The following is a 27,094-nucleotide window of genomic DNA, read 5'->3' as shown; positions in this document are numbered from 1 at the left end:
TTTGCATTCGTGTGTCTAGACATATCCTTACATAGAAAACATACAGTAAAAATACAGTGTAAAAAGTGAAAAAATGGTGCACCTGTGTGGGGCTCTTACCATGAATGGAGCTTGCAGGACTGGAAGTTGCTCTGGGTGACTTAGTGAGTGAGCGGTGAGTGAATGTGAGTCCTAGGACATTACTGCCCCACTACTGTAGATTTTTTAAACACTTAGGCTATGCGAAATTTATATAAAAAAAATTCTTCAAGTAAATTAATCTTGACTTACTATAACTTTTTTACTTTATACACTTTAATTTTTTAACATCAGGATCTCTACATATTGCCTCAGACTCCTGGTCTCAAATGATCCTTTTGCTTCAGACTCTTGAGTAACTAGGAGTATAGGCATGTGCCACCATGTCCAGCTTGATTTTTTTTTTTTAACTTTGATGCTTTTGTAATAGCATTTAGCTTAAAACACAAACACATTGTACAGCTGTACAAAACTACTTTTCTTTGTTATCCTTTTTCTATATTTCTATTTTTAAAATTACTTTTTTTTTTACTTTTTAAAACTTTTTGTGTTAAAAACTAAGAAGCACACACATTAGCCCAGACCTACACAGGGTCTGAATCATCAATACACTGTCCTTAACCTTCACATCCCATCCCAGTGGAAGGTCTTCAGGGGCAGTCACAAGCATGGAATTGTAATCTGTGATTAAAAAAAAGTAGAAAGAGTATACTCTAAAATAACAATAAAAATATAGTAATACATAAACTAATAACAATAACTTCATCAGTATCAAGTATTATGTACTAGCATAATTGCATTTGCTATAAATTTATATGACTGGCAACACAGGATATTTGTTTCCACCAGCATCACTGCAAACACATGCCATATGATGTTATATCAGGATGACTGTGGCGTCACTAGGTGATAGGAGGTTTTTGGCTCTGTTATCTTCTGGAACCACCATCACATATACAGTCCGTGCTTGACTGAAACATCATTATGGGCTGTCTGACTGTATACAAGCAAAGATTAAAAAAAAAAAAAAAAACAACTTGATTCCTCCTTTCAAAAACTTGGATCAAGGGAACTACAACAAATACAGATACTGCCACAGATAGTCTTTGAATCCATGTGTGAAATAGGCTCTAACTTTATTTTTGTGTGCCCCTGATAGATGAAGCATCCAAGTCTTTGCACATGCATTGTGTTTAGAGTTTATAACCCTTCCATACCTATTGCTTCACCTAATCCTCCAAACATTCCCATGAGTTCAGCAGGGACTCCTAGTCCTCTCTCAAAGTTGAGAAAACAGACTCCTAGAAGGTAAATAACCTCCTCAAGTCAGCATCTCTTATGCAGAAGAGCCACAGTCAAGCTTGGGGCCTTTGACTACTAATCCAGTGTCCTTTTCTGTTCACCAAGCCTCTCTAGACTCACATTTGCCCAGCTGTTTATAGTTTGTACATCATGTACAGCCATCAGATCCTTGGCCATCAGATCCTTGTCCCCAGGAGTTGTTGATTAAATTAATTTATATGTGCAAAGCTTACATGTTCAACCAATATTAGCTATCATTGTTGTTGTCCAGAACATTAGGCCACAGATCTGGAATATTTGTTATGTATCCCGGTACCTCATGTTATGGTGCTGTGTAATTCCTCAGAACCATAGCAAGGTAACATTTATTGAGTCTCATACTGTGCAAGGAAACTTAAATGGGTTTGTTTATAGAAAGTGGTAATAGTGACATTTATATATTGGATCTATTTCAAAGGCCTCTGATAACTAGGAAATTAATGTATATATGCAAATACACTAGGTAGGCTACAAATGCCATAGTGACATTTTGTTAAATATCAAGCATATTTAAAGAAATAAATGAAAGGGGGCCATTTGAGGACCAGATAATTAAACATAGATTATAAAATAAGGTGATATGACTTTCCTGTTGTTGCTTTTGTTACTACTTTTAGGTAGCTGTGATGTTCCAACCAGGCTGCTTTTTGCATCCCTCAAAAAGGATTATAGTATGCAGAATTATTTTCCAGTTGGTTCCACTGTAGAATATGAATGCCGACCTGGATACAGAAGGGACCCTTCTCAGCCAGTAAAACTAACTTGTCTTGAGAATTTAACATGGTCCAAACCGGCTGAATTTTGTAAAAGTGAGTATAATTTTTAAAAGTATCCTCACTTATCTGGTGTTTGGGGAAATAGCTCTTCATTTGTGCTGGAACACTGGGTACATGTTGTTATTTAGAATGATTCTTAAAAGAACTGGGAGAGTCATTTATTTTAAATTAGACGAACTAAGTATTATATGATAGGAGTGCGTATTCACTCACAAATTTCACACTTCCTTAGTGTGAGATTCTAGATATGTATTCTTTTGAAACTTATCACAAAATGAAGATAGAATTCAAGAAGTCTAAGGATTAGATGTATCAGTGGTTTAGATGATGAATTTTGCATATATGTGCCTGATCATTTTTAAAAAGTCTAGCTTTACACTTTATAAGTATACCTTTTACTAAGGTATAATTAAAAAATAAAAATTGCATATATACAAGGGATACAACATGATGTTTTAATATATATATGTTATGAAATGATGACCATAATCAATCTAATTAAAATATTCACCACGTTTATCTTTTATTGTGTGTATTTGGGTAATTCAGTGGAAAAAAATTGTATTTTCTTTTAGAAAAACAATGTCCTAATCCTGGAGAACTACAAAATGGTCATATCAATATCACAACTGACATTTTATATGGTTCACCCATCTACTTCTCATGTAACACAGGGTAAGTTTTGTCTTGCTGAAACTCTATGCTTAACAAATAAAGAACCAATTTGTATATGACATGGAGATTGTTAGATTTGTGACCATTGTTCATAGACTGGTGGCAACCAAAACAACCCCTCTCTTCAAAGATTTTTTTTTATAAGCTCATTATAGTTAAACTTTGTAAAAGAGGTCAAGAAAGGGAATTTTTATACCATAGACTTCTCTGAATTCTTAGATTTCAGTACCTTATGTGATTTAAAATAAAACTTAAATGTGATTAGTAAAGGAAAAAATTGAGATATGTTGATATAGAAATAGTAATTCTTCAAGTGTTAAATATGAAATTAATTTTTAATTGATCTAAATAGAAATTAGTACCTGAATTTTTCCATATGTAAACAACTTATGAAATATCACGGGCTAAAAACATTTATTCCTAGTTTGAGAATATCCTTCTAATATAAATCCTTTTACCTTTCTCTATGGAGGGAAAAAATGTACTCACTGAGTACCATCAGTGCCTCAAATGCAGTTGAAAACTTTATTTTCTCATTTAATATTTTCAGATTGAATTATGCATCTCTCCTCCCTCTTCCTCCCTCCCTCCTTCACCTGACCCATGGACTTTATAAGATAAAAATACCAGTTTCATTTGTCAATTAAACACAGATGTTTGTTGGGTCATTAATATAAAATCTGAGAAGTACTTTGAACCCTTTAACTATAAATGCTTCTATTATTCCATGAAGTCTGTACTGATCTTTTGGAACTTAGAAATCTAAAATGTTTATTCATCTGTATCATTTAAAAATGTTTTGTACACTTTTATGTTTTCTAACATATGCCCCATGCAAATAAATGTTCTGTGTGTCCTATGCTTTTTTTTTTTTTTTTTTAACCCTTTGGATGTTGCTCTTATAACTTAATTTTTTCTTTTCCTTTAACTGCCATATGGACTTTTTATCAACTATTGTTTTGTCTCCATCTACTGGTGTAGTAAATAATTTTAAGATGACATTCTGGAGAATCTGAGAAAAGCCAAGTTGTGTGGATATAACTTAATTTTTTTCTCTTGCTTTTGTTCTAGGTATAAATTAGTTGGCGCAACTTCTAGTTACTGTTCTCTTTTGGACAACACTGTTAAGTGGAGTAAACCACTGCCAGAGTGCATAGGTAAATCTTTTTTAAAAATCTAAGTAGTCAGATTGTAGAGATTATCATTGAATAATCAATGATAAATTACTTCTGCTTCTTAAGAATTATCCACAATGTATATTTCTGGTGTCCTCATCTTTCAGTGAGTGTCTTTGCTAATTGAAAGACCTTCTCTAGTGATGCTTCTTAATTTATTAACTGTGGGAATAAACTATCAAGCTTCTCTTAGTCTCAATATCCTTAACTATAAAAAGGGAATTAAAAACAAACATAGGTTTGCATTGTACTTGATCATTTATTATCTAACCATTCCTCTGAGAGTCAGTAAAATAGATTTTCCCTGCAATTTTATGGGGAAAAAATACTGTTAATACTCTGATTAACACTATGTATGACTTAACCCCACATCCTAATGCAAACTGCAATAGAAGGCATTTAACCCAAGTCTCTTCAGATCCATCATTTTTTCTAAGATTCAGTGTTGCCTACATGTGCACTTATTTTAAGGTTATAATTATCAGCTTTAACGTATTCTTATGTACTTTAAGGTATGCTATGTTTTAATCCTTAGAGAAGGAAGTTTGCACAATAAAACAAATGTAGTTTTTGCACTTGTGAATCTTAACTTCTCAAAGCAAAGAAGGGGCACAGAAATAATATCAAAATGGATATATCCAGGAAAATATGTGTCCACTAGAGACACATATTCTGAAAATTGAGAGAAGTAAAATATTTGCAACTTACTCATTTATTTGGTTATTTACTTTTCAGAGCTTGGTATATAACCAAGGGTCTTGCACATGCTAGGCAAACTCTACCTCACAACTACACCAACAGCCTGCAACATTTTTAAATGTAGGCTTTATTCTTCTCACTATTCTCTGTTTATACATCTAACTTACTCTTCTGAAAATGACTTATGAAAATTCTGTTGTCAAACTTATTATTTAGTTCATTTTTTATGAGTTATTAAGGACAGAAAATGACTGTGATTTATCAAGTATTTATTGACTGATACTCTCTGGTACGAAATGTGTAGAGTCAAATAAATAAATGGAATCCTTAAGATGAAGGAGCCCACTTCTGTCTCACCCACCTTGTGCCCTCATTTCAAGGCCTACTCCTTTTTTCTCCTTTGGATTATTTAAATTTTTTTTAATTTCTTTTTATTGTAAACAAATGGGATACATGTTGTTTTTGATTGTACATGGAGTAACAGCATACCATTTGCAAATTCATACATTTACATAGAGTAATGATGTTTGATGCATTCTGTTATTTTTTCCTTCCCCCCCACCGCTCCCACCTCTCTTTTCCCTCTACAGTCCCACCTTCCTCCATTCTTGCCCCCCTCCCACCCCCCATTATGTGTCTTCCATTTGCCTGCAAATACCATAATTTTATTATTCTTTATAGCTGAGTAATATTCCATTGTGTATATATATATATATATATATATATATATACCACAGTTTCTTTATCCATTCATCAATTGAAGGGCATCTAGGTTGGTTCCACAATCTGGCTATTGTGAATTGAGCAGCTATGAACATTGATATGGCTGTATCTCTGTAGTATGCTGATTTTAAGTCCTTTGGGTATAGGCCGAGGAGTGGGATAGCTGGGTCAAATGGTAGGTCCATTCCAAGTTTTCTAAGGAATCTCCACACTGCTTTCCAGAGTGGCTGCACTAATTTGCAGCCCCACCAGCAAAGTATGAGTGTAGCTTTTTCCCCACATCCTCTCCAACACCTATTGTTGCTTGTATTCTTGATAATCGCCATTCTAATTGGTGTGAGATGGAATCTTAGTGTAGTTTTGATTTGCATTTCTCTTATTACTAAAGATGGTGAACATTTTTTCATATGATTGTTGATTGCTTGTAGATCTTCTTCTGTGAAGCGTCTGTTCATTTCCTTAGCCCATTTGTTGATTGGGTTATTTGTATTCTTCATGTAGAGTTTTTTGAGTTCTTTATCTATTCTGGAAATTAGTGCTCTATCTGAAGTATGAGTGGCAAAGATATTCTCCCACTCTGTAGGCTCTCTCTTCACATTGCTGATAGTTTCCTTTGCTGAGAGAAAGCTATTTAGTTTGAATCTATCCCAGTTATTGATTCTTGCTTTTATTTCTTGTGCTATGGGAGTCCTGTTAAGGAAGTCTGATCCTAAGCCAACAAGGTGAAGATTTGGACCTACTTTTTCTTCTATAAGATGCAGGGTCTCTGGTCTGATTTCAAGGTCCTTGATCCATTGTGAGTTGATTTTTGTACAGGGTGAGAGATAGGGGTTTAGTTTCATTCTGTTGCATATGCATTTCCAGTTTTCCCAGCACCATTTGTTGAAGAGGCTATCTTTTCTCCATTGCATATTTTTGGCACCTTTGTCTAGTATGAGAAAATTGCATTTATTTGGGTTTGTGTCCTTGTCCTCTATTCTGTACCATTGATCTACCTGTCTATTTTGGTGCCAATACCATGCCATTTTTGTTACTATTTCTTTGTAGTATAGTTGAAGTTCTGGTATTGCGATACCCCCTGCTTCACTCTTCCTGCTAAGGATTGCTTTAGCTATTCTAGGTTTCTTATTCTTCCAGATGAATTTCATAATTGCTTGCTCTATTTCTGTAAGGTACGTCATTGGGATTTTAATTGGAATTGCATTGAATCTGTATAGCACTTTTGGTAGTATGGCCATTTTGACAATATTAATTCTGCCTATCCAAGAACCTGGGAGATCTTTCCATCTTCTAAGGTCTTCCTTAATTTCTTTCTTTAATGTTTTATAGTTTTCATTGTACAGATCTTTTACCTCTTTGGTTAGATTGATTCCCAAGTATTTTATTTTTTTTGAGGCTATTGCAAATGGAGTAGTTTTCCTCATTTCCCTTTCGGCTGTTTTGTTGCTTGCGCATAAAAATACTTTAGATTTATGCGTGTTGATTTTATAGCCTGCTATTTTGCTGAATTCATTGATGAGGGCTAGAAGTTTTCTGGAGGAGGTTTTTGGATCCTCTAAATATAAAATCATGTCATCTGCAAATAGTGACAGCTTAAGTTCCTCTTTTCCTATTCGTATCCCTTTAATTTCTTTAGTCTGCCTAATTGCTCTGGCTAGAGTTTCGAGGACAATGTTGAATAGAAGTGGTGAAAGAGGACATCCCTGTCTCGTTCCCGTTTTTAAAGGGAATGGTTTCAGTTTGTCTCCATTAAGAATGATGTTGGCCATGGGCTTAGCATAAATAGCCTTTACAATGTTCACGTATGTTCCTACTATCCCTATTTTTTGTAGAGTTTTGAGCATGAAGGGGACTTGTATTTTGTTGAATGCTTTTTCTGCGTCAATTGAAATAACCATATGATTCTTATCCTTAAGTCTATTGACATGATGGATTACGTTTATTGATTTACGAATGTTGAACCATCCTTGCATTCCAGGGATGAACCCCACTTGATCGTGGTGCACGATTTTCTTTTTCTTTTTTTTTTAATGTAAACAAATGGGATACATGTTGTTTCTCTGTTTGTACATGGCGTAAACGCATCCCATTTGTGTAATCATAAATTTACATAGTGTGATGTTATTTGATTCATTCTGTTATTTTTTCCCTTACCCCCACCCCTCTTTTCCCTCTATACAGTCCTTCCTTTCTCCATTCTTGCCCCCATCCCTAACCCTAACTCTAACCCTAACACTAACCCTTCCCTCCCCCCATTATGTGTCATCATCCACTTATTAGCGATATCATTCGTCCTTTGGTTTTTTGAGATTAGCTTATCACATTTAGCATAATATTCTCCAATTTCATCCATTTGCCTGCAAATGCCATAATTTTATCATTCTTTATGGCTGAGTAGTATACCATTGTATATATATACCACAGTTTCTTTATCCATTCATCAGTTGAAGGACATCTAGGTTAGTTCCACAGTCTGGCTATTGTGAATTGAGCAGCTATGAACATTGATGTGGCTGTGTCTCTACTATGCTGATTTTAAGTCCTTTGGGTATAGGTCAAGGAGTAGGATAGCAGGGTTAAATGGTGGTTCCATACGAAGTTTTCTAAGGAATCTCCACACTGCTTTCCAGAGTGGCTGCACTAATTTGCAGCCCCATCAGAAATGTATGAGTGTACCTTTCTCCCCACATCCTTGCCAACACCTATTGTTGCTTTTATTCTTGATAAGCACCATTCTAATTGGGGTCCATGGAATCTTAGGGTAGTTTTCATTTGCATTTCTCTTATTACTAGAGATGTTGAACATTTTTCCATATGTTTGTTGATTGCTTGTACATCTTCTTCTGTGAAGCGTCTATTCATTTCCTTAGCCCATTTGTCGATTGGATTATTTGCATTCTTAGTGTAGAGTTTTTTGAGTTCTTTATAGATTCAGGAGATTAGTGCTCTATCTGAAGTATGATTGGCAAAGATTTTCTCCCACTCTCTAGGCTCTTTCTTCACATTGCTGATAGTTTCCTTTGCTGAGAGAAAGCTATTTAGTTTGAATCTATCCCAGTTATTGATTCTTGCTTTTATTTCTTATGCTATGGGAGTCCTGTTGAGGAAGTCTGGTTCTAAGCCGACATGTTAAAGATCTGGACCTACTTTTTCTTCTATAATCTGCAGGGTCTCTGGTCTGATTCCGAGGTCCTTAATCCATTTTGAGTTTAGTTTTGTACATGGTGAGAGATAGGGGTTTCATTTCATTCTGTTGCATATGGATTTCCAATTCTCCCAGCACCATTTGTTGAAGAGGCTATCTTTTCTCCATTGCATATTTTTGGCACCTTTGTCTAGTATGAGAAAATCGTATTTATTTGGGTTTGTGTCTGTGTCCTCTCTTCTGTATCATAGATCTACCTTTCTATTTTGGTACCAATACCATGCCGTTTTTGTCACTATTGCTTTGTAGTAGAGTTGAAGATCTGGTATTGCGATACCCCCTGTTTCACTCTTCCTGCTAAGGATTGCTTTAGCTATTCTGGGTTTCTTATTCTTCCAGATGAATTTCATAATTGCTTGCTCTATTTCTGTAAGGTACGTCATTGGGATTTTAATTGGAATTGCATTGAATCTGTATAGCACTTTTGGTAGTATGGCCACTTTGACAATATTAATTCTTCCTATCCAGAACATGGGAGATCTTTCCATCTTCTAAGGTTTTCTTTAATTTCTTTCTTTAGTGTTGTGTAGTTCTCATTGTAAGGTCTTTCACCTCTTTTGTGAGATTGATTCCCAAGTATTTTATTGTTTTCGAGGCTATTGTGAATGGGGTAGTTTTCCTAATTATTCTTTCCAAGGATTCATCACTTATGTATAAAAATGCATTAGATTTATGTGCATTGATCTTATATCCTGCTACTTTACTGAATTTACTTATGAGTTCTAAAAGTTTTCTGGTGGAATTTCCTGGTTCCTCTAAGTATATAATCATATCATCAGCAAGTAGGGATAGTTTGAGTTCTTCTTTTCCTATTCATATCCTTTTAATTTCTTTGGTCTGTCTAATTGCTCTGGCTAGAGTTTTGAGGACGATATTGAATAGAAGTGGTGAAAGATAGCATCCCTGCCTTGTTCCAGTTTTTAGGGGGAATGCTTTCAGTTTTTCACTATTTAGAATGATATTAACCATGGGCTTAGCATAGATGGCCTTTACAATGTTAAGGAACGTTCCCACTATCCCTATTTTTTCTAGTGTTTTGAGCATGAAGGGGTGCTATATTTTATCAAATGCCTTTTCTGCATCTACTGAAACAATCATGTGATTCTTGACTTTAAGTCTATTGATATGGTGAATTACATTTATTGATTTCCTGATGTTGAACCAAACTTGCATCCCTGGGACAAAACCCACTTGATCAGGGTGCACTATCTTTTTAAAATGTTTTTGTATGCGATTTGCTAAAATTTTGTTGAGAATTTTTGCATCGATGTTCATTAAGGATATTGGTCTGAAATTTTCTTTCCTGGATGTGTCTCTGTCTGGTTTAGTATCAGGGTAATAGTGGCTTCATCGAATGAGTTTGGGAGGGTTCCCTCCTCTTCTATTTTATGGAATACTTTGGGAAGTATTGGAATGAGCTATTTATTCTTTAAAGGTTTTGTAGAACTCGGCTGAGAACCCATCTGGTTCTCGACTTTTCTTTGTTGGTAGGCTTTTGATGGCTTCTTCTATTTCAGTACTTGAAATTGGTCTATTTAAATTGTGTATGTCCTCCTCGTTCAGTTTGGGCAATTCATATGTCTCTAGAAACCTGTTGATGTCTTTGAAATTTTCTATTTTGTTGGAGTATAGATTTTCAAAATAGCTTCTAATTATGTTTATGTTATTTCAGTCGTGTCTGTTGTGATATTTCCTTGTTTATTCCGAATTTTAGTGACTTGGGTTTTCTCTCACCTTCTCTTTGTTAGTGTGGCTAAAGGTTTATCAATTTTCTTTATTTTTTTGAAGAACCAACATTTATTTTGTCTATTTTTTGTATTGTTTCTTTTGTTTCAATTTCATTGATTTCAGCTCTGAGTTTAACTATTTCCTGTCTTCTACTACTTTTGGTGTTGGTATGCTCTTCTTTTTCTAGGGCCTTGAGCTGTAGTGTTAGTTCATTTATTTGTTGAGTTTTACTTCTTTTATTGAATGCGCTCCATGAAATAAATTTTCCCCTAAGTACTGCTTTCATAGTGTCCCAGAGATATTTGATATGATGTTTCTTTGTTCTCATTTACCTCTAAGAATTTTTAAATTTCCTTCCTAATATCTTTGTTATCCATTCATCATATAATAGCATATTGTTTAATCTCCAGGTGTTGGAGTTGTTTCTGTTTTTTACTCCTTCATATATTTCTAACTTCAATCCATCATGATCTGATAGAATAGAAGGTAGTGTATCTATCTTCTTGTATTTGCTAACAGTAGCTTTGTGGCATAATATATGGTCTATTTTAGACAAGGATCCATGTGCTGCCGAGAAGAAAGTGTATTCGCTCTTGGTTGGATGGTATATTCTATAAATGTCTGTTAAGTTTAAATTATTGATTGTGTTATTGAGATCTGTGGTTTCTTTTTTTTTTATTGTAAAGAAATGGGATACATGTTGTTTCTCTGTTTGTACATGGCGTAAAGGCATACCATTTGTGTAATCATAAATTTACATAGAGTAATGTTGTTTGATTCATTCTGTTATTTTTTCCCTTCCCCCACCCCTCCCACCCTCTTTACCCTGTATACAGACCTTCCTTCCTCCATTCTTGCCCCCCTCCCTAGCCCTAACTCTAACCCTAACACTAACCCTTCCCTCCCCCCATTATGTGTCATCCTCCACTTATTAGCCATATCATTCGTCCTTTGGCTTTTTGAGATTGGCTTATCTCACTTAGCATGATATTCTCCAATTTCAACCATTTGCCTGCAAATGCCATAATTTTATCATTCTTTATGGCTGAGTAATATTCCATTGTATATATATACCACAGTTTCTTTATCCACTCATCAATTGAAGGGCATCTAGGTTGGTTCCACAGTCTGGCTATTGTGAATTGAGCAGCTATGAACATTGATGTGGCTGTGTCTCTGTACTATGCTGATTTTAAGTCCTTTGGGTATAGGCCAAGGAGTGGGATAGCTGGGTCAAATGGCGGGTCCATTCCAAGTTTTCTAAGGAATCTCCACATTGCTTTCCAGAGTGGCTGCACTAATTTGCAGCCCCATCAGCAATGTATGAGTGTACCTTTCTCCCCACATCCTCGCCAACACCTGTTGTTGCTCGTATTCTTGATAATCGCCATTCTAATTGGGGTGAGATGGAATCTTAGGGTGGTTTTGATTTGCATTTCTCTTATTACTAGAGATGTTGAACATTTTTCCATATGTTTGTTGATTGCTTGTAGATCTTCTTCTGTGAAGTGTCTATTCATTTCCTTAGCCCATTTGTCAACTGGATTATTTGAATTCTTGGAGTAGAGTTTTTTGAGTTCTTTATAGATTCTGGAGATTAGTGCTCTATCTGAAGTATGATTGGCAAAGATATTCTCCCATTCTGTAGGCTCTTTCTTCGCATTGCTGATAGTTACCTTTGCTGAGAGAAAGCTTTTTAGTTTGAATCTATCCCAGTGGTTGATTCTAGCTTTTATTTCTTGTGCTATGGGAGTCCTGTTAAGGAAGTCTGATCCTAGACCAACAAGGTGAAGATTTGGGCCTACTTTTTCTTCTATGATCTGCAGGGTCTCTGGTCTGATTCCGAGGTCCTTAATCCATTTTGAGTTTAGTTTCGTGCACGGTGAGAGATATGGGTTTAGTTTCATTTTGTTGCATATGGATTTCCAATTCTCCCAGCACCATTTGTTGAAGAGGCTATCTTTTCTCCATTGCATATTTTTGGCACCTTTGTCTAGTATGAGAAAATTGTATTTATTTGGGTTTGTGTCCGTGTCCTCTATTCTATACCATTGATCTACCTTTCTATTTTGGTACCAATACCATGCCGTTTTTGTTACTATTGCTTTGTAGTAGAGTTGAAGATCTGGTATTGCAATACCCCCTGTTTCACTCTTCCTGCTAAGTATTGCTTTAGCTATTCTGGGTTTCTTATTCTTCCAGATGAATTTCATAATTGCTTGCTCTGTTTCTGTAAGGTACATCATTGGGATTTTAATTGGAATTGCATTGAATTTGTATAGCACTTTAGGTAGTATGGCCATTTTGACAATATTAATTCTTCCTATCCAAGAACATGGAAGATCTTTCCATCTTCTAAGGTGTTCTTTAATTTCTTTCTTTAGTGTTGTATAGTTCTCATTGTAGAGGTCTTTCCTCTTTTGTGAGATTGATTCCCAAGTATTTTATTTTTTTCGAGGCTATTGTGAATGGGGTAGTTTTCCTAATTTCTCTTTCTGAAGATTCATCACTTATGTATAAAAATGTGTTGGATTTATGGGCATTGATCTTGTAACCTGCTACTTTACTGAATTCACTTATGAGTTCTAAGAGTTTTCTGGTGGAATTTCCAGGTTCCTCTAAATATATAATCATGTCATCAGCGAACAGGGATAGTTTGAGTTCTTCTTTTCCAATTCGTATCCCTTTAATTTCTTTGGTTTGTCTAATTGCTCTGGCCAGAGTCTCAAGAACGATATTGAATAGAAGTGGTGAAAGAGGGCATCCCTGCCTTGTTCCAGTTTTTAGGGGGAATGCTTTCAGTTTTTCACCATTTAGAATGATATTAGCCATGGGCTTAGCATCAATGGCCTTTACAATGTTAAGGAATGTTCCCACTATCCCTATTTTTTCTAGTGTTTTGAGCATGAAGGGGTGCTGTATTTTATCAAATGCTTTTTCTGCATCTATTGAAATAATCATGTGATTCTTGAGTTTAAGTCTATTAATGTGGTGAATTGCGTTTATTGATTTCCTGATGTTGAACCAACCTTGCATCCCTGGGATGAAACCAACTTGATCATGGTGCACTATCTTTTTAATATGTTTTTGTATGCGATTTGCTAAAATTTTGTTGAGAATTTTTGCATCGATGTTCATTAAGGATATTGGTCTGAAATTTTCTTTCCTTGATGAGTCTCTGTCTGGTTTAGGTATCAGGGTGATATTGGCTTCATAGAATGAGTTTGGGAGGGTTCCCTCCTCTTCTATTTTATGGAATACTTTGAGAAGTATTGGAATGAGCTCTTCTTTAAAGGTTTTGTAGAACTCGGCTGAGAACCCATCTGGTCCCGGACTTTTCTTTGTTGGTAGGCTTTTGATGACTTCTTCTATTTCAGTACTTGAAATTGGTCTATTTAAATTGTGTATGTCCTCCTCGTTCAGTTTAGGCAATTCATATGTCTCTAGAAACCTGTTGATGTCTTCGAAATTTTCTATTTTGTTGGAGTATAGATTTTCAAAATAGCTTCTAATTATGTTTTGTATTTCCATCCTGTCTGTTGTGATATTTCCTTGTTCATTCTGAATTTTAGTGATTTGGGTTTTCTCTCGTCTTCTCTTTGTTAGTGTGGCTAAAGGTTTATCAATTTTGTTTATTTTTTCGAAGAACCAACTATTTATTTTGTCAATTTTTTGTATTGTTTCTTTTGTTTCAATTTCATTGATTTCAGCTCTGAGTTTAACTATTTCCTGTCTTCTACTACTTTTGGTGCTGTTCTGTTCTTCTTTTTCTAGGGCTTTGAGCTGTAGTGTTAGGTCGTTTATTTGTTGAGTTTTACTTCTTTTATTAAATGTGCTCCATGAAATAAATTTCCCTCTAAGTACTGCTTTCATAGTGTCCCAGAGATTTTGATATGATGTTTCTTTGTTCTCATTTACCTCTAAGAATTTTTTAATTTCCTTCCTAATATCTTCTGTTATCCATTCATCATATAATAGCATATTGTTTAATCTCCAGATGTTGGAATAGTTTCTGTGTTTTACTCTTTCATTTATTTCTAACTTCAATCCATTATGATCTGATAGAATACATGGTAGTGTCTCTATCTTCTTGTATTTGCTAACGTTAGCTTTGTGGCATAATAGATGCTCTATTTTAGAGAAGGATCCATGTGCTGCTGAGAAGAAAGTGTATTTGCTCTTGGTTGGATGGTATATTCTATAAATGTCCGTTAAGTCTAAATTATTGATTGTGTTATTGAGATCTATGTTTTCTTTGTTCAATTTTTGTCTGGAAGATCTGTCCAGTGGTGAGAGAGGCGTGTTAAAATCACCTAGTATTATTGTGTTATGGTCTATTTGGTTTCTGAAATTGAGAAGGATTTGTTTGACATACATGGATGAGCCACTGTTTTGGACATAGATGTTTATGATTGTTATATCTTGCTGATGTATGCTTTCCTTAAGCAGTATGAAATATCCTTCTTTATCCCTTCTGACTAACTTTGGCTTGACGTCCACATTATCTGAAACAAGGATGGATACTCCAGCTTTTTTGGTGAGTCCATGTGCATGGTATGTTTTTCCCCATCCTTTCACCTTTAGTCTATGGGTATCTTTTTCTATGAGGTGAGTCTCTTGCAGGCAACATATTGTTGGATCTTTCTTTTTAATCCAATCTGCCAGTCTATATCTTTTGATTGATGAATTCAGGCCATTAACATTCAGGGTTATTATAGAGATATGATTTGGTTTCCCGGTCATTTGGTTCATTTTAAAAATTTTATTTATTTATTTGTTTGACACAACTTGTTTCCTCCTTTATTTGACAATTCCTTTAGGATAATTCCTCCCTTTGCTGATTTGCTTCTTTGTTTTTCATCTCTTCCTCATGGAATATTTTGCTGAGAATGTTCTGTAATGCTGGCTTTCTTTTTGTAAATTCTTTTAGCTTTTGTTTATCATGGAAGGATTTTATTTCATCGTCAAATTTGAAGGTAAGTTTTGCTGGGTATAAGATTCTTGGTTGGCATCCATTTTCTTTCAGGGCTTGAAAAATGTTGTTCCAGGCCCTTCTAGCTTTTAGGGTCTGCATTGAAAAATCTGCTGATATCCGTATTGGTTTCCCCCTGAATGTAATTTTGTTCTTTTCTCTCACCGCCTTTAAAATTCTGTCTTTATTTTGTATGTTCGGTATTTTCATTATAATGTGCCTTGGTGTGGGTCTGTTGTAATTTTGTGTATTTGGAGTCCTATAAGCCTCTTGAACTTGATTTTCCATTTCATTCTTCAGATCTGGGAAATTTTCTGATATTATTTCATTGAATAGGTTGTTCATTCCTTTGGCTTGTTTCTCTAGGCCTTCCTCAATCCCAATAATTCTTAAATTTGGCCTTTTCATTATATCCCATAGTTCTTGTAGATTCTGTTCATGATTTCTTACCATCTTCTCTGTTTGTTCAACTTTGTTTTCAAGGTTAAATATTTTGTCTTCAATGTCTGAGGTTCTGTCTTCCAGGTGTTCTATCCTATTGGATATGCTTTCTATGGAGTTCTTTATTTGGTTTATTGTTTCCTTCATGTCAAGGATTTCTGTTTGGTTTTTTTTTAATATCTCTAACTCTTTATTGAAATGATCTTTTGCTTCCTGTATTTGCTCTTTTAATTGTCGATTGGTGCGATCAATCAATGCTTGCATTTGCTCTTTCATCTCATCATTCAGTGCATGCATTTGCTCTTTCATCTCATCGTTTGCTTCCCTGATCATTTTAATTATGTACATTCTGAACTCCTTTTCTGTCATTTCTTCTGCCATGCTGTCACTGGGTTTTATTGATGTAACATCTAGATTTGTTTGCAGCATTTTCTTTCCTTGTTTTCTCATATTGTTCAGGTATCAGAGGACCGCTGAGATATTGCAGATTTCCTCTATTGACTTACAATGTCCCTGAAGATTTCTATATATATCCCCCCTTAGCCTTCAGTAGGCTGAAGTCTTGGAGGAAGTTGATAATGCGGTGCTCCACAAGGAAGCTGCCTCTCTAGGAGTGGTGGCCTTCAGGTGGGGTATAATCCCTGCTAGTGGGCAGAGGTGCCTCCACTTGTTGACCAATGGTCATCCAAAGGGGACCTAGGCTGTGGGCTGAGGCAAGGCCTGTTTGGGCCTGAGTCTCTGGTTTTACCGTCCTTGTGGGGAAACCTCACCCAGCAGGGAAGACTCACCCGGTGGGGAGGTCTCGCTGGTCAGTTCCCTCCTAGAGATTCCCCTCAATTTACAGCTACCGCCTGGCCTGGCTGCCTTCCTCTGCAAAGTTCCCAGGGGCCCGGCCCTACCTCCTGGGCCTGGGAGCCTCACCCTTTGCAGATGACTCTCCTTAGGCTGCCCTTCCTCAGAGAATCTGCCCGCAGGCCTGGAACCTTCGCTCCGCCCTAAGCCTGTCTCTGTGCGGCTCTTCCACCAAGAAGCCTCCTAGATCCTGGGACCCTGCTCTGCACCTAATCGCCTGGCTATGCGGCCCCTCCTCTGAGCAGCCACCTGGGGCCCTGTACAATCGCTCTGAATCCCAGAGACCTGCCACACGCCTCTTCCTCCAGACAGCCGCCCAGTATTCCGGTGCGGTCACTAGGAGTCCAAGAAACTCACTGCATGCCTCCACCTCCACCAACCACCCGTAGCCCTGGGCAATCAATCACTCCGAGTCGAAGTGACCCTCCCCGTTCCTCCTCCTTCTCCAGATAACCCCCGGGGTGTTCAGGAGCGGTCGCTCTGAGTGGCTCTGAGTCCACGTGACCCGCAGCACAGGTCCTCTGGGCAACCGCCCGGAGCTCTGGTGCGGCCACTCAAGACCAAGCGTCTCTTGCAGGCAACATATTGTTGGATCTTTCTTTTTAATCTCATCTGCCAGTCTATGTCTTTTGATTAATGAATTCAGAGCATTAACATTCAGGGTTATTATTCAGATATGATTTGTATTCCTGGTCATTTGGTTCATTTTTAAAATTTTATTTATTTATTTATTTTTTTGACATGACTTGGTTCCTCCTTTATTTGACAATTCCTTTAGGGTAATTCCTCCCTTTGCTGATTTGCTTCTTTGTTTTTCATCTCTTCCTCATGGAATATTTTGCTGAGAATGTTCTGTAATGCTGGCTTTCTTTTTGTAAATTCTTTTGGCTTTTGTTTATCATGGAAGAATTTTATTTCATCGTCAAATTTGAAGGTATGTTTTGCTGGGTATAAGATTCTTGGTTGGCATCCATTTTCTTTCAGGGCTTGAAAAATGTTGTTCCAGGCCCTTCTAGCTTTTAGGGTCTGCATTGAAAAATCTGCTGATATCCATATTGGTTTCCCCCTGAATGTAATTTTGTTCTTTTCTCTCACCGCCTTTAAAATTCTGTCTTTATTTTGTATGTTAGGTATTTTCATTATAATGTGCCTTGGTGTGGGTCTGTTGTAATTTTGTGTATTTGGAGTCCTATAAGCCTCTTGAACTTGATTTTCCATTTCATTCTTCAGATCTGGGAAATTTTCTGATATTGTTTCATTGAATAGATTGTTCATTCCTTTGGTTTGTTTCTCTAAGCCTTCCTCAATCCCAATAATTCTTCAACTTGGCCTTTTCATGATATCTCGTAGTTCTTGGAGATTCTGTTCATGATTTCTTACCATCTTCTCTGTTTCGTTAACTTTGTTTTCAAGGTTAAATATTTTGTCTTCGATAGCTGAGGTTCTGTCTTCCAGGTGTTCTATCCGATTGGTTATGCTTTTATGGAGTTCTTAATTTGGTTTATTGTTTCCTTCATTTCAAGGATTTCTGTTTGGTTTTCTTTTTTTTCAATATCTCTAACTTTTTATTGAAATGATCTTTTGCTTCCTGTATTTGCTCTTTTAACTGTCGATTGGTGTGATCATTCAGTGCCTGCATTTGCTCTTTCATCTCATCATTTGCTTCTCTGATCATTTTAATTATGTACATTCTGAACTCCCTTTCTGTCATTTCTTCTGCCATGCTGTCATTGTATTTTATTAATGTAACATCTAGATTTGTTTGGGGCATTTTCTTCCCTTGTTTTCTCATATTGTTCAGGTATCAGTGGACCACTAAGATACTGCAGATTTCCTCTATTGACTTAATGTCCCTGAAGATTTCTAGTATATTGCCTCTTAGCCTTCAGTAGCCTGAAGTCTTCGAGGAAGTTGATAGTGTGGTGCTCCACAAGGAAGCTGCCTCTCTAGAAGTGGTTGCCTTCAGGTGGGGTATATTCCCTGCTAGTGGGCAGAAGTGCCTCCACTTGTTGACCAATGGTCATCCAAAGGGGAACTAGGCTGCGTGCTGAGGCAAAGCCTGTTTGGGCCTGTGTCTCTGGTTTTACCTTCCTTGTGGGGAATCCTCACCTGGCAGGGAAGACTCACCCGGTGGGGAGGTCTTGCTGGTCACTTCCCCTCCTAGGGGTTCCCCTCAATTCACTACTACTGCCTGGGCTGGGCTGCCTTCCTCTGCAACGTTCCCAGGGGCCCGGACCTACCTCCTGGGCCTGGGAGCCTCACCCTTTGCAGACGAGTCTCCTTAGGCTGCCCCTCCTCAGAGAATCTGCCCACAGTCCTGGAATCTTTGCTCCGCCCCTAAGTGTGTCTCTGTGCGGCTCTTCCACCAAGAAGCCTCCTAGATCCTGGGACCCTGCTCTGCACCTAAGCATCTGGCTATGCGGCCCCTCCTCTGAGCAGCCACCTGGAGCCCCGTACAGTCACTCCGAGTCCCAGCGACCTGCCGCATGCCTCTTCCTCTGGACATCCGCCCGGGGTTCCGGTGCGGTCACTAGGAGTCCAAGCAACTCACTGCGCGCCTCCTCCTCCCACCAACTGCCCGTAGCCCTGGGCAGTAACTCTGAGTCCAAGTGACCCGCCCGATTCCTCCTCCTCCTCTGGGCACCTCCCCGGGTGTTCAGGAGCGGTTGCTCTGAGTCCAAGCGACCCACCGCGCTCCTCCTCCGGGCAGCCCCCCAGTGTTTAGGAGCGGTTGCTTTGAGTCTAAACAACTTACCACTTGCCTCCTCCTCTGGGAAGCTGCCCGGAGCTCTGATGCAATCACTCCGAGTCCAAGTGACCTGCCGCGCTCCTCTGGGAAGCTCCCCGGTGTTCAGAAGTGGTCACTCTGAGTTCAAACAGCTCACCGCGTAGCTCCTCCCCTGGGCAGCCGCCCGGAGCCTCGTGGGTTGCTCTGAGTCCAAGCACTGTGCTGAGCCGCCTCCTCTACGATGCTTCCAGTTGTCTGAGTTCACTGCTCCAGTGGGGAGTGGGGTGTCTCATTGGGCAACTCTACTTCACAAAGTTCCCTGCGTTCCAGGACTACCGCCCCATCCGGGACACCTCCCCAACGGGAGAGACTCACCCGGCGGTTTTGAGTTGGTCCCAAGCCTCTCAATATCTCCTCTTTTGAATCCTGAGTCCTGGAGCAACATGAAATGCAGCCACCCTCTAGTCCGCCGTCTTGAAAACCCCTCACAATTTTCTTAAATGTTTTTGGATACGGTTTGCCAGTATTTTGTTAAGGGTCTTTGCATCTATATTCATTAAGGATATTGGTCTAAAATTTTCTTTCCTTTTGTGTCTTTTCCTGGTTTGGGTATGAAGATGATACTAGCTTCATAGAATGAGTTTGGTAGAGTACCCTCCTTTTCTATTTCCTGGAATACTTTGAGAAGTATTGGAATGAGTTCTTCTTTGAAGATCTTGTAGAACTCGGCTGAGAATCTGTCTGGTCCTGGACTTTTCTTGGATGGTAGGTTTTTAATGGCTTCTTCTATTTCATTGCTTGATATTGATCTGTTTAAATTGTGTATGTCCTCCTGGTTCAGTTTGGGAGTAGCATATGTCTCTAGAAATTTGTCAATTTCTTTGGTAGTTTCTATTTTGTTGGAATACAGATTTTCAAAGTAGCTTCTCATTATGTTCTGTATCTCAGTGTAGTCTGTCGTGATATTTCCTTTCGCATCATGTATTTTAGTAATTTGAGTCTTCTCTCTCCTTCTCTTTGTTAGTGTGGCTAAGGGTTTGTCTATTTTGTTTACTTTCTCAAAGAACCAACTTTTTGTTTTGTCAATTTTTTGAATAGTATCTTTTGTTTCAATTTCATTGATTTCAGCTCTGATTTTTATTATTTCCTGTCTTCTACTACTTTTGCTGTTATTCTGTTCTTCTTTTTCTAGGGCTTTGAGCTGTAACGTTAGGTCATTTAGGTGTTGACTTTTCATTCTTTTCTGAAATGCGCTCCATGCAATGAATTTTCCTCTTAGTACCGCTTTCATAGTGTCCAGAGATTTTGATATGTTGTATCATCATTCTCATTGACCTCTAAGAATTTTTTAATCTCCTCCCTGATGTTTTTTGTTATCCATGTTTCATTCAGTAGCATATTATTTAGTCTCCAGGTGTTGGAGTAATTTGTGTTTTTTATTTTGTCATTGATTTCTACTCTCAGTCCATTATGATCTGATAGAACACAAGGCAGTATCTCTATTTTTTTTTTGCATTTCCTAACGTCTGCTTTGTGGCATAACATATGGTCTATTTTCAAGAAGGTTCCGTGTGCTGCTGAGAAGAAAGTGTATCCGCTCGTTGATGGATGGAATATTCTGTATATGTCTATTAAATCTAGGTTATTGATTGTGTTATTGAGTTCTATGGTTTCTTTGTTCGATTTTGTTTGGAAGATCTATCTAATGGTAACAGCAGTGCATTAAATTCACCTAGAATTATTGTGTTGTGGTCTGTGTGATTCCTGAAATTGAGTAGGATTGTTTTGATGTATAGGGATGCACCATTGTTTGGGGCATAAATATTTAGTATCGTTATGACTTCCTGATTTATGGTTCCCTTAAGCAGTATGAAATGTCCTTCTTTATCCCTTCTGACTAACTTTGGCTTGAAGTCCACTTTATCTGATATAAAGATGGAAACCCCCAATTTTTTACTGAGTCTGTGTGCGTGGTATGTTTTTTCCCATCCTTACACGTTTAGTCTGTGGGTGTCTTTTTCTATGAGATGAGTCTCTTGCAGGCAGCATATTGTTGGGTCTTTCTTTTTAATCCATTCTGCCAGTCTATGTCTTTTGATTGATGAGTTTAGGCCATTAACATTCAAGGTTATTATTGAGATATGATTTGTATTCCCAGTCATTTGGCTTATTTTTGGTTTTTAAGTTGACTTGGTTTCTCCTTTGAGTGGTTTTTCTTTAAAGTAGTTCCTCCCTTTGCTGACCTCCATTGTTGTTTTTCCTTTCCTCCTCATGGAATATTTTGTTGAGAACATTCTGTAGTGCAGGCTTTCTATTTGTAAATTCTTTTAACTTTTGTTTATCATGGAAGGATTTTATTTCATCTTCAAATCTGAAGGTTAGTTTTGCTGGGTATATGATTCTTGTTTGGCAACCATGTTCTTTCAGAGCTTGAAATAGGTTGGTCCAGGCCCTTCTAGCTTTTAGAGCCTGGGTTGAGAAGTCGGCTGCTATCTGTATTGGTCTCCCCCTTTATGTAATCTGATGCTTTTCTCTTGCGGCTTTCAAAATCCTATCTTTATTTTGAATGTTAGGCATTTTCATTATAATGTGCCTTGGTGTGGATCTGTTGTGATTTTGTGCATTTGGTGTTCTGTAAGCCTCTTGTATTTGATTTTTCATTTCATTCTTCAGGCTTGGGAAGTTTTCTGATATTATTTCATTGAATAGATTGTTCATTCCTTTGGTTTTTATCTCTGTGCCTTTCTCAATCCCAGTAATTCTTAAATTTGATCTTTTCATGATGTCCCATAGTTCTTGGAGATTCTGTTCATGATTTCTTACCATCTTCTCTGTTTGGGCAACTTTATTTTCAAGATTCAATATTTTGTCTTCATTGTCTGAGGTTCTGTCTTCCAAGTGGTCTAGTCTTTTGGTGATGCTTTCCATTGAGGTTTTTATTTGGTTTATTGTCTCCTTCATTTCAAGGATTTCTGTTTGGTTCTTTTTGAGAATCTCTATCTCTTTGTTGAGATGATCTTTTGCTTCCTGCAGGTGCTCTTTCAGCTTATTGGTATTATCATTCATTGCCTGCATTTGCTCTCTTATCTCATCCTTTTCTTTGGGAATCATCTTAATCATGTATAATCTGAAGTCCTTTTCTGACATTTCTTCTAACATACTGTCATTGGATTCTATTAATATAGAATCTAGATTTGTTTGGATCATTTTCTTCCCTTGTTTTTTCATGTTGTTCATGTATCTTCCCCTCTAGCAGTGCAGATCTGGGGTATTGCGGATTTCCCCCTATAGGCTTATAGTGGCCCTATAGGTTTCCAAAACCCTTTCTTTAAGGGGAGATCAATATTAGCAGTGCCCAAATCAGACACTGTGCAATCCTACACCAAATAGCCCCTATGGGGACAATAACAAAATTGTCATAGTAAACAAAATGAGTTCAAATATTATCTTCGGTAAAACAAACAGGTTTGCAATAAGGTCTGCAGTTTCTAATGGAGGACAAAGAGGATGAAGAAGGAAGTAGAATGTGGCTGTTAGTGGGTTAAGAAAAGATTATACAGACGTTCTAGAAAATAGAAAGGGTGAGAGTGTAATCAAAAGAAATCAGATGTTAGCATGCAAAAAAGGGAGAAAGAGACTCTGGGGGAACAGGTAAACAAAAGGAAAAGAGAGCAAGAAAAGTAAAGAAATAAAAACAAATTTTTTAAAAAGGAGAAAAAAGAAAATCTACAGTATAACAGTCATATACTAATGAAACCTCCCAATGTTCAGTAGCATGACGCATGAGAGGTACCTGACAATGTGCTTCAAGCCCCCAGCAGGCGTCTCAGGATGGGATTTGCCCCACCTAAAGATCGGAGCTACGGCTTCCAGGATTATCCAAGATGTCCGCCCTGGCTTTGAAATGTGTTGGCAAATGGGGAGCTGCAGCTTAGGGGTGGACATGATCAGCTGGAGGTCCTGGAGATGGGATATGGTTGGTCCGGCAGGGTTCCTGGATGTCTGGTGTGTTTGGTGTGGTTGTGGGATCCTGGAGGCGGGTATAATCAGTCAGTCTGGGGTCCCGGTGATAGGGCGCAGTCAATTGATCTGGGGATCCTGGTGGCAGGGAGCAGTTAGTCGATGTGAGGGCCCCAGAGGCAGGGAGTGTTCGGTTGGGCTGAGGTATCCTGGAGACGGGGCTGTCAGTCCGGCCAGGGGTCCTATGGGGCCTGGCTGTTGTCTCAAAATGGCGGCAGCCACGTGTAATCAAACCTGCCGGTTCTGTAACAGTGAACTTCCAGGTGACAGCAGGCAGCTGGTGCTCCACTGGTGGTCCATGATCAGTTTGCTGACTGTTGTCGGACGATTGGGAGGTGAACCTTGTGCATTGGGTGATGGATAGTTGTAAGGCAGGCGATGGACAGATGAGAGGCAGGCAAATGGCAGATGATAGACGCCTGACAGTGAGTAATCTGCACTCAAAAAAGGCTCGATATGCTGGCAGACTGCAGGTCACCACAGCAGACAAATGGGGTAAACACCAGGGGATCGATAAGCAGCAAAAACTGCCTCACCGAGAAACAGATATCCTCTGCTTGAAACCGGAGTTACGGAGCGACAAGGAACGCAGCCTCCCTCTAGTCCGCCGTCTTGGATCTCTCCTATTTTAAATTTTTTATCACTACTACCCACTGCCACCCTTCCCATTTCCTCTGTACAGTACAAGATATTATCAATGACACTACTTTTAAAATAGAAAGGAAGAAGTAGCTGACCCAGCAAGCTGTCCCAGAGCCTGGATGAGCAGTCTTCCAATCTGAGGCCAAAATTTTTTACAAGTAACTAGGACCATGGATTTCACAGAAATATAGCCATGAAGCATATATTCTAGCAGAGAATAGTTTTGCACTGAAAACCCACTTTCTCTTCATGCTGCTATGTCTTGACACTGTCCCATTCCATTTGATGTCTTGCACTCCATAGTGAATATCCTGATGTCCATACTTTCCTTTTGGTTCTTATCCGTCTTCTTGAAGTCAGCTATCACTGGTGTCCTGCAGGAAAGCAATCCCAGTGTTTTCAACTCTCCCTATAAAGGCGTACTTTTAAGATCTGGTACTGATTTCCCACATAACTTACTTTTTTTGCTTTGACAATACTAAAAAGAGATTGAATGGAAATTAAGTTCTTTATAATGAGCTGCTTCCCATCAAGTATGCATCTCTGATCTGTAGACACATAAGATTGCATTTGTGTCCCTGGATGAATATGGATGTGGAGATATGGACATGAAGAAGGAAGAACAGTGAACACTTTACGAGTTATCCTTAATTAAATATCAAACAAAGGTTGGATTTTATCTTTGAATGAAGCCTCACTGTCAGAAGGATCTGTTTTCCTCTCCCTGCCAGTGTTTTTCAAAATCAATTTCAGTTGACTGATTGTGTCTGCTAGCATGCACTCAGTCCCTGCTATACAATGACCATCTTCCCAGATCCCTCTCTTAACTCCCTACATGTAATTGCTAGGTCATCTTGCTTTACCTCCTCAATATACTTTTCAAACCTGTGTTTTAACCCCATCTGTATCACTTCTAACATTTTTTTTTGATAAAATAGTCTTTAAGAGTTTTTTTATTGTTACTTGAGATACACATTTGTATCAGCCCTTCCAAAAGTACTTACTTGGAGGGTACGAGAGGGTATAGAGGAAGCGTTTTTATACTGGAATGCCTGATAAATATCACAAAAAGCTCTGTCTGAATCACAAGCCTCCTGTGTGTCAATTTGAGACCTACAAATCTTCCTAATCCCATGCATAGGCCAACTTGATCTATTTGTTGGTTGGTTATTCTGCTGTTATGATATTTTGAGCTGCTGCTCAAACTCCTTCACTGTAGTTTATAATTCATCACTTGTAGTCTGGCTACTTGGTTTTGTTTTTTTGTTGTTGTTGTTTTATTTTTTCATAGTTTATTATTCCTCACCTGGAGTATTGCAATCAGGGCAGTTGTAAGCAGGTCCTGGGCTAGACTATAAATAGAGATCCTAACTTACACACCCTTCCCCTTCCCACACTATGAGAGGTTCTCTAGTGCATGCAAATGTACAACATGGTCTACATATCCAAGTCATGTCCACTATGACCCTTAACCCAACTCCATTTTCTTTTGGGTTAGAGGTGAGTATACTAGCAGTAGAGACCACCCTCTTGAATGTGACTCAGGGAAGGGAAACCTGGAAGGGGTATTGGTATAGGGAATTCTGGGCTGGTTCCTGGATCATGTTCTAGAATAGAGGAAGAGGTAGTATGATGGCTTTCATTGAGCATATCTTCTCAGCCCTATAAATACCCCTACTGGTGAGACAGAAGCATCCACAGCAGGGCCAGCACAGAGCCTTCAAAGTGTGAAGCCTGGGGAGGACTCAGTTGGCAGAATTCCATTGGTGCTACCGACAGTAATGGCCTCCTGCCTCCATTGCTATACCCCATTAACATACCATCCATAGTCTTAATCAGAATGATCTATTGGGCACAGAAATGTATCTTTTTCTTAAACTTACTGTATACCTCATCATTTACAGAGTCTGGACAAAGGAGTCTGGACTCCTTAGTAAGGTATTGTCTACTTACTTTTCCACACTCATGCTTTGTCCTCATATTTTACGTTCAACCCATGCAAGCTGCTTGTACTTTTCCATTTACCTTATGCTTCTTGTGCCTTCACATTATTCCTTATGTTGCGGCCTCCACCTGGAATTTCCTTTTCCCCTTTTTTGCTTGGCTGTTGTTTTCCTAATCAAGAGTCTGTCCTCTAGTCCTTCAGGAAGATTTCCCAGGCTGGCAAACATCTTTCTTCACTCTTTTCATACCACCTGCATATTTCTGTGTTAACCCTCACTTTGACTCTCTTTCACCACTAGATTTTATGGTACAGGAACTACACATTGGTCAGTTTTGCACTTCTGTTTATAGAACAATGCCTAATATGAGGTGCTCAGAAAAATGTTTGGAATGAACTAATTGGTATGTGTGTAGCTCCTGTATACTTCAACTTGATATCAGTCAAAATAGGCTGTTCTTGCTTTGATTAATAGCTTTAAAGGACTTCATAAATTTGCCAGTATTCTATGAATACTTAAGTACACCCATGTAATTTAATTTGTTGCACACATGTAATTACATTGCTTTCCTGCTTAAAAAAACTTCATGGCTCTAAAAATTATGGAACCATTGAACTTTTTATCAGGGTAACTGCCAGGAAGAGACCTCTTTTTACAACATAATTAGAGCAATTCTGCTTGTATTTGTTTTACAAATTCAGTTGCTAAGATTTACCTTGAGTCTCTGTGAGTTAATACATACTAAAAATTTTTGCTCTAGAAGTAAAAATGTAGTTCTGACACTTAAGATCTTTTACTCCGTTCAGAATGATCTGTTCTTATTTCTGAAGCATGCCCTTTGAATTCCCAACTCCTTTAATTTAGTGCCATTTCATCCCTGGAATGAAGATCTATGCTCTTGCTCCTGTCTTGGAAGAAGGGGACATTTTACAACAAACTCAAGTTCCATTTCCTCCCTTAAGTCATCTTTGACTGTCCTGTTTTTGACTCTCATATCTGGCAGCATTGACTTTTTCAAGCAGTGATTTGATATGTAGCATTTACAAACCTTATGGGAATTTTTGTTTCACCATGTGTCCTAATTCTAATTATTTCTGTAAATTGATCTCAAGATTAGTATTCATATCCTATAATGTTTACATTTAGAGCTCGAAAT

General features: G+C 38.1%; 1 protein-coding gene across 4 annotated transcripts in view; it reads left to right on the top strand.

Annotated features, from left to right (window-relative positions):
- Positions 1-27,094, top strand: part of CD55 (CD55 molecule (Cromer blood group)) — a 42,909-nt gene that overhangs the window by 1,633 nt on the left and 14,182 nt on the right. For all 4 annotated transcript variants that reach the window (XM_079107894.1, XM_079107892.1, XM_079107893.1 and 1 more), the window contains exons 3-5: positions 1,977-2,168; positions 2,711-2,810; positions 3,882-3,967. In XM_079107894.1, coding sequence (XP_078964020.1) covers positions 1,977-2,168; positions 2,711-2,810; positions 3,882-3,967 — 378 coding nt within the window. The remainder of the gene's footprint in view (positions 1-1,976; positions 2,169-2,710; positions 2,811-3,881; positions 3,968-27,094) is intronic.

This window comes from Sciurus vulgaris (genome assembly GCF_902686455.1).
Source record: "Sciurus vulgaris genome assembly, chromosome: 12".
In the NCBI taxonomy this organism is placed as follows: Eukaryota; Metazoa; Chordata; class Mammalia; order Rodentia; family Sciuridae; genus Sciurus; species Sciurus vulgaris.
This window is presented reverse-complemented; position numbering and strand designations above follow the sequence as displayed.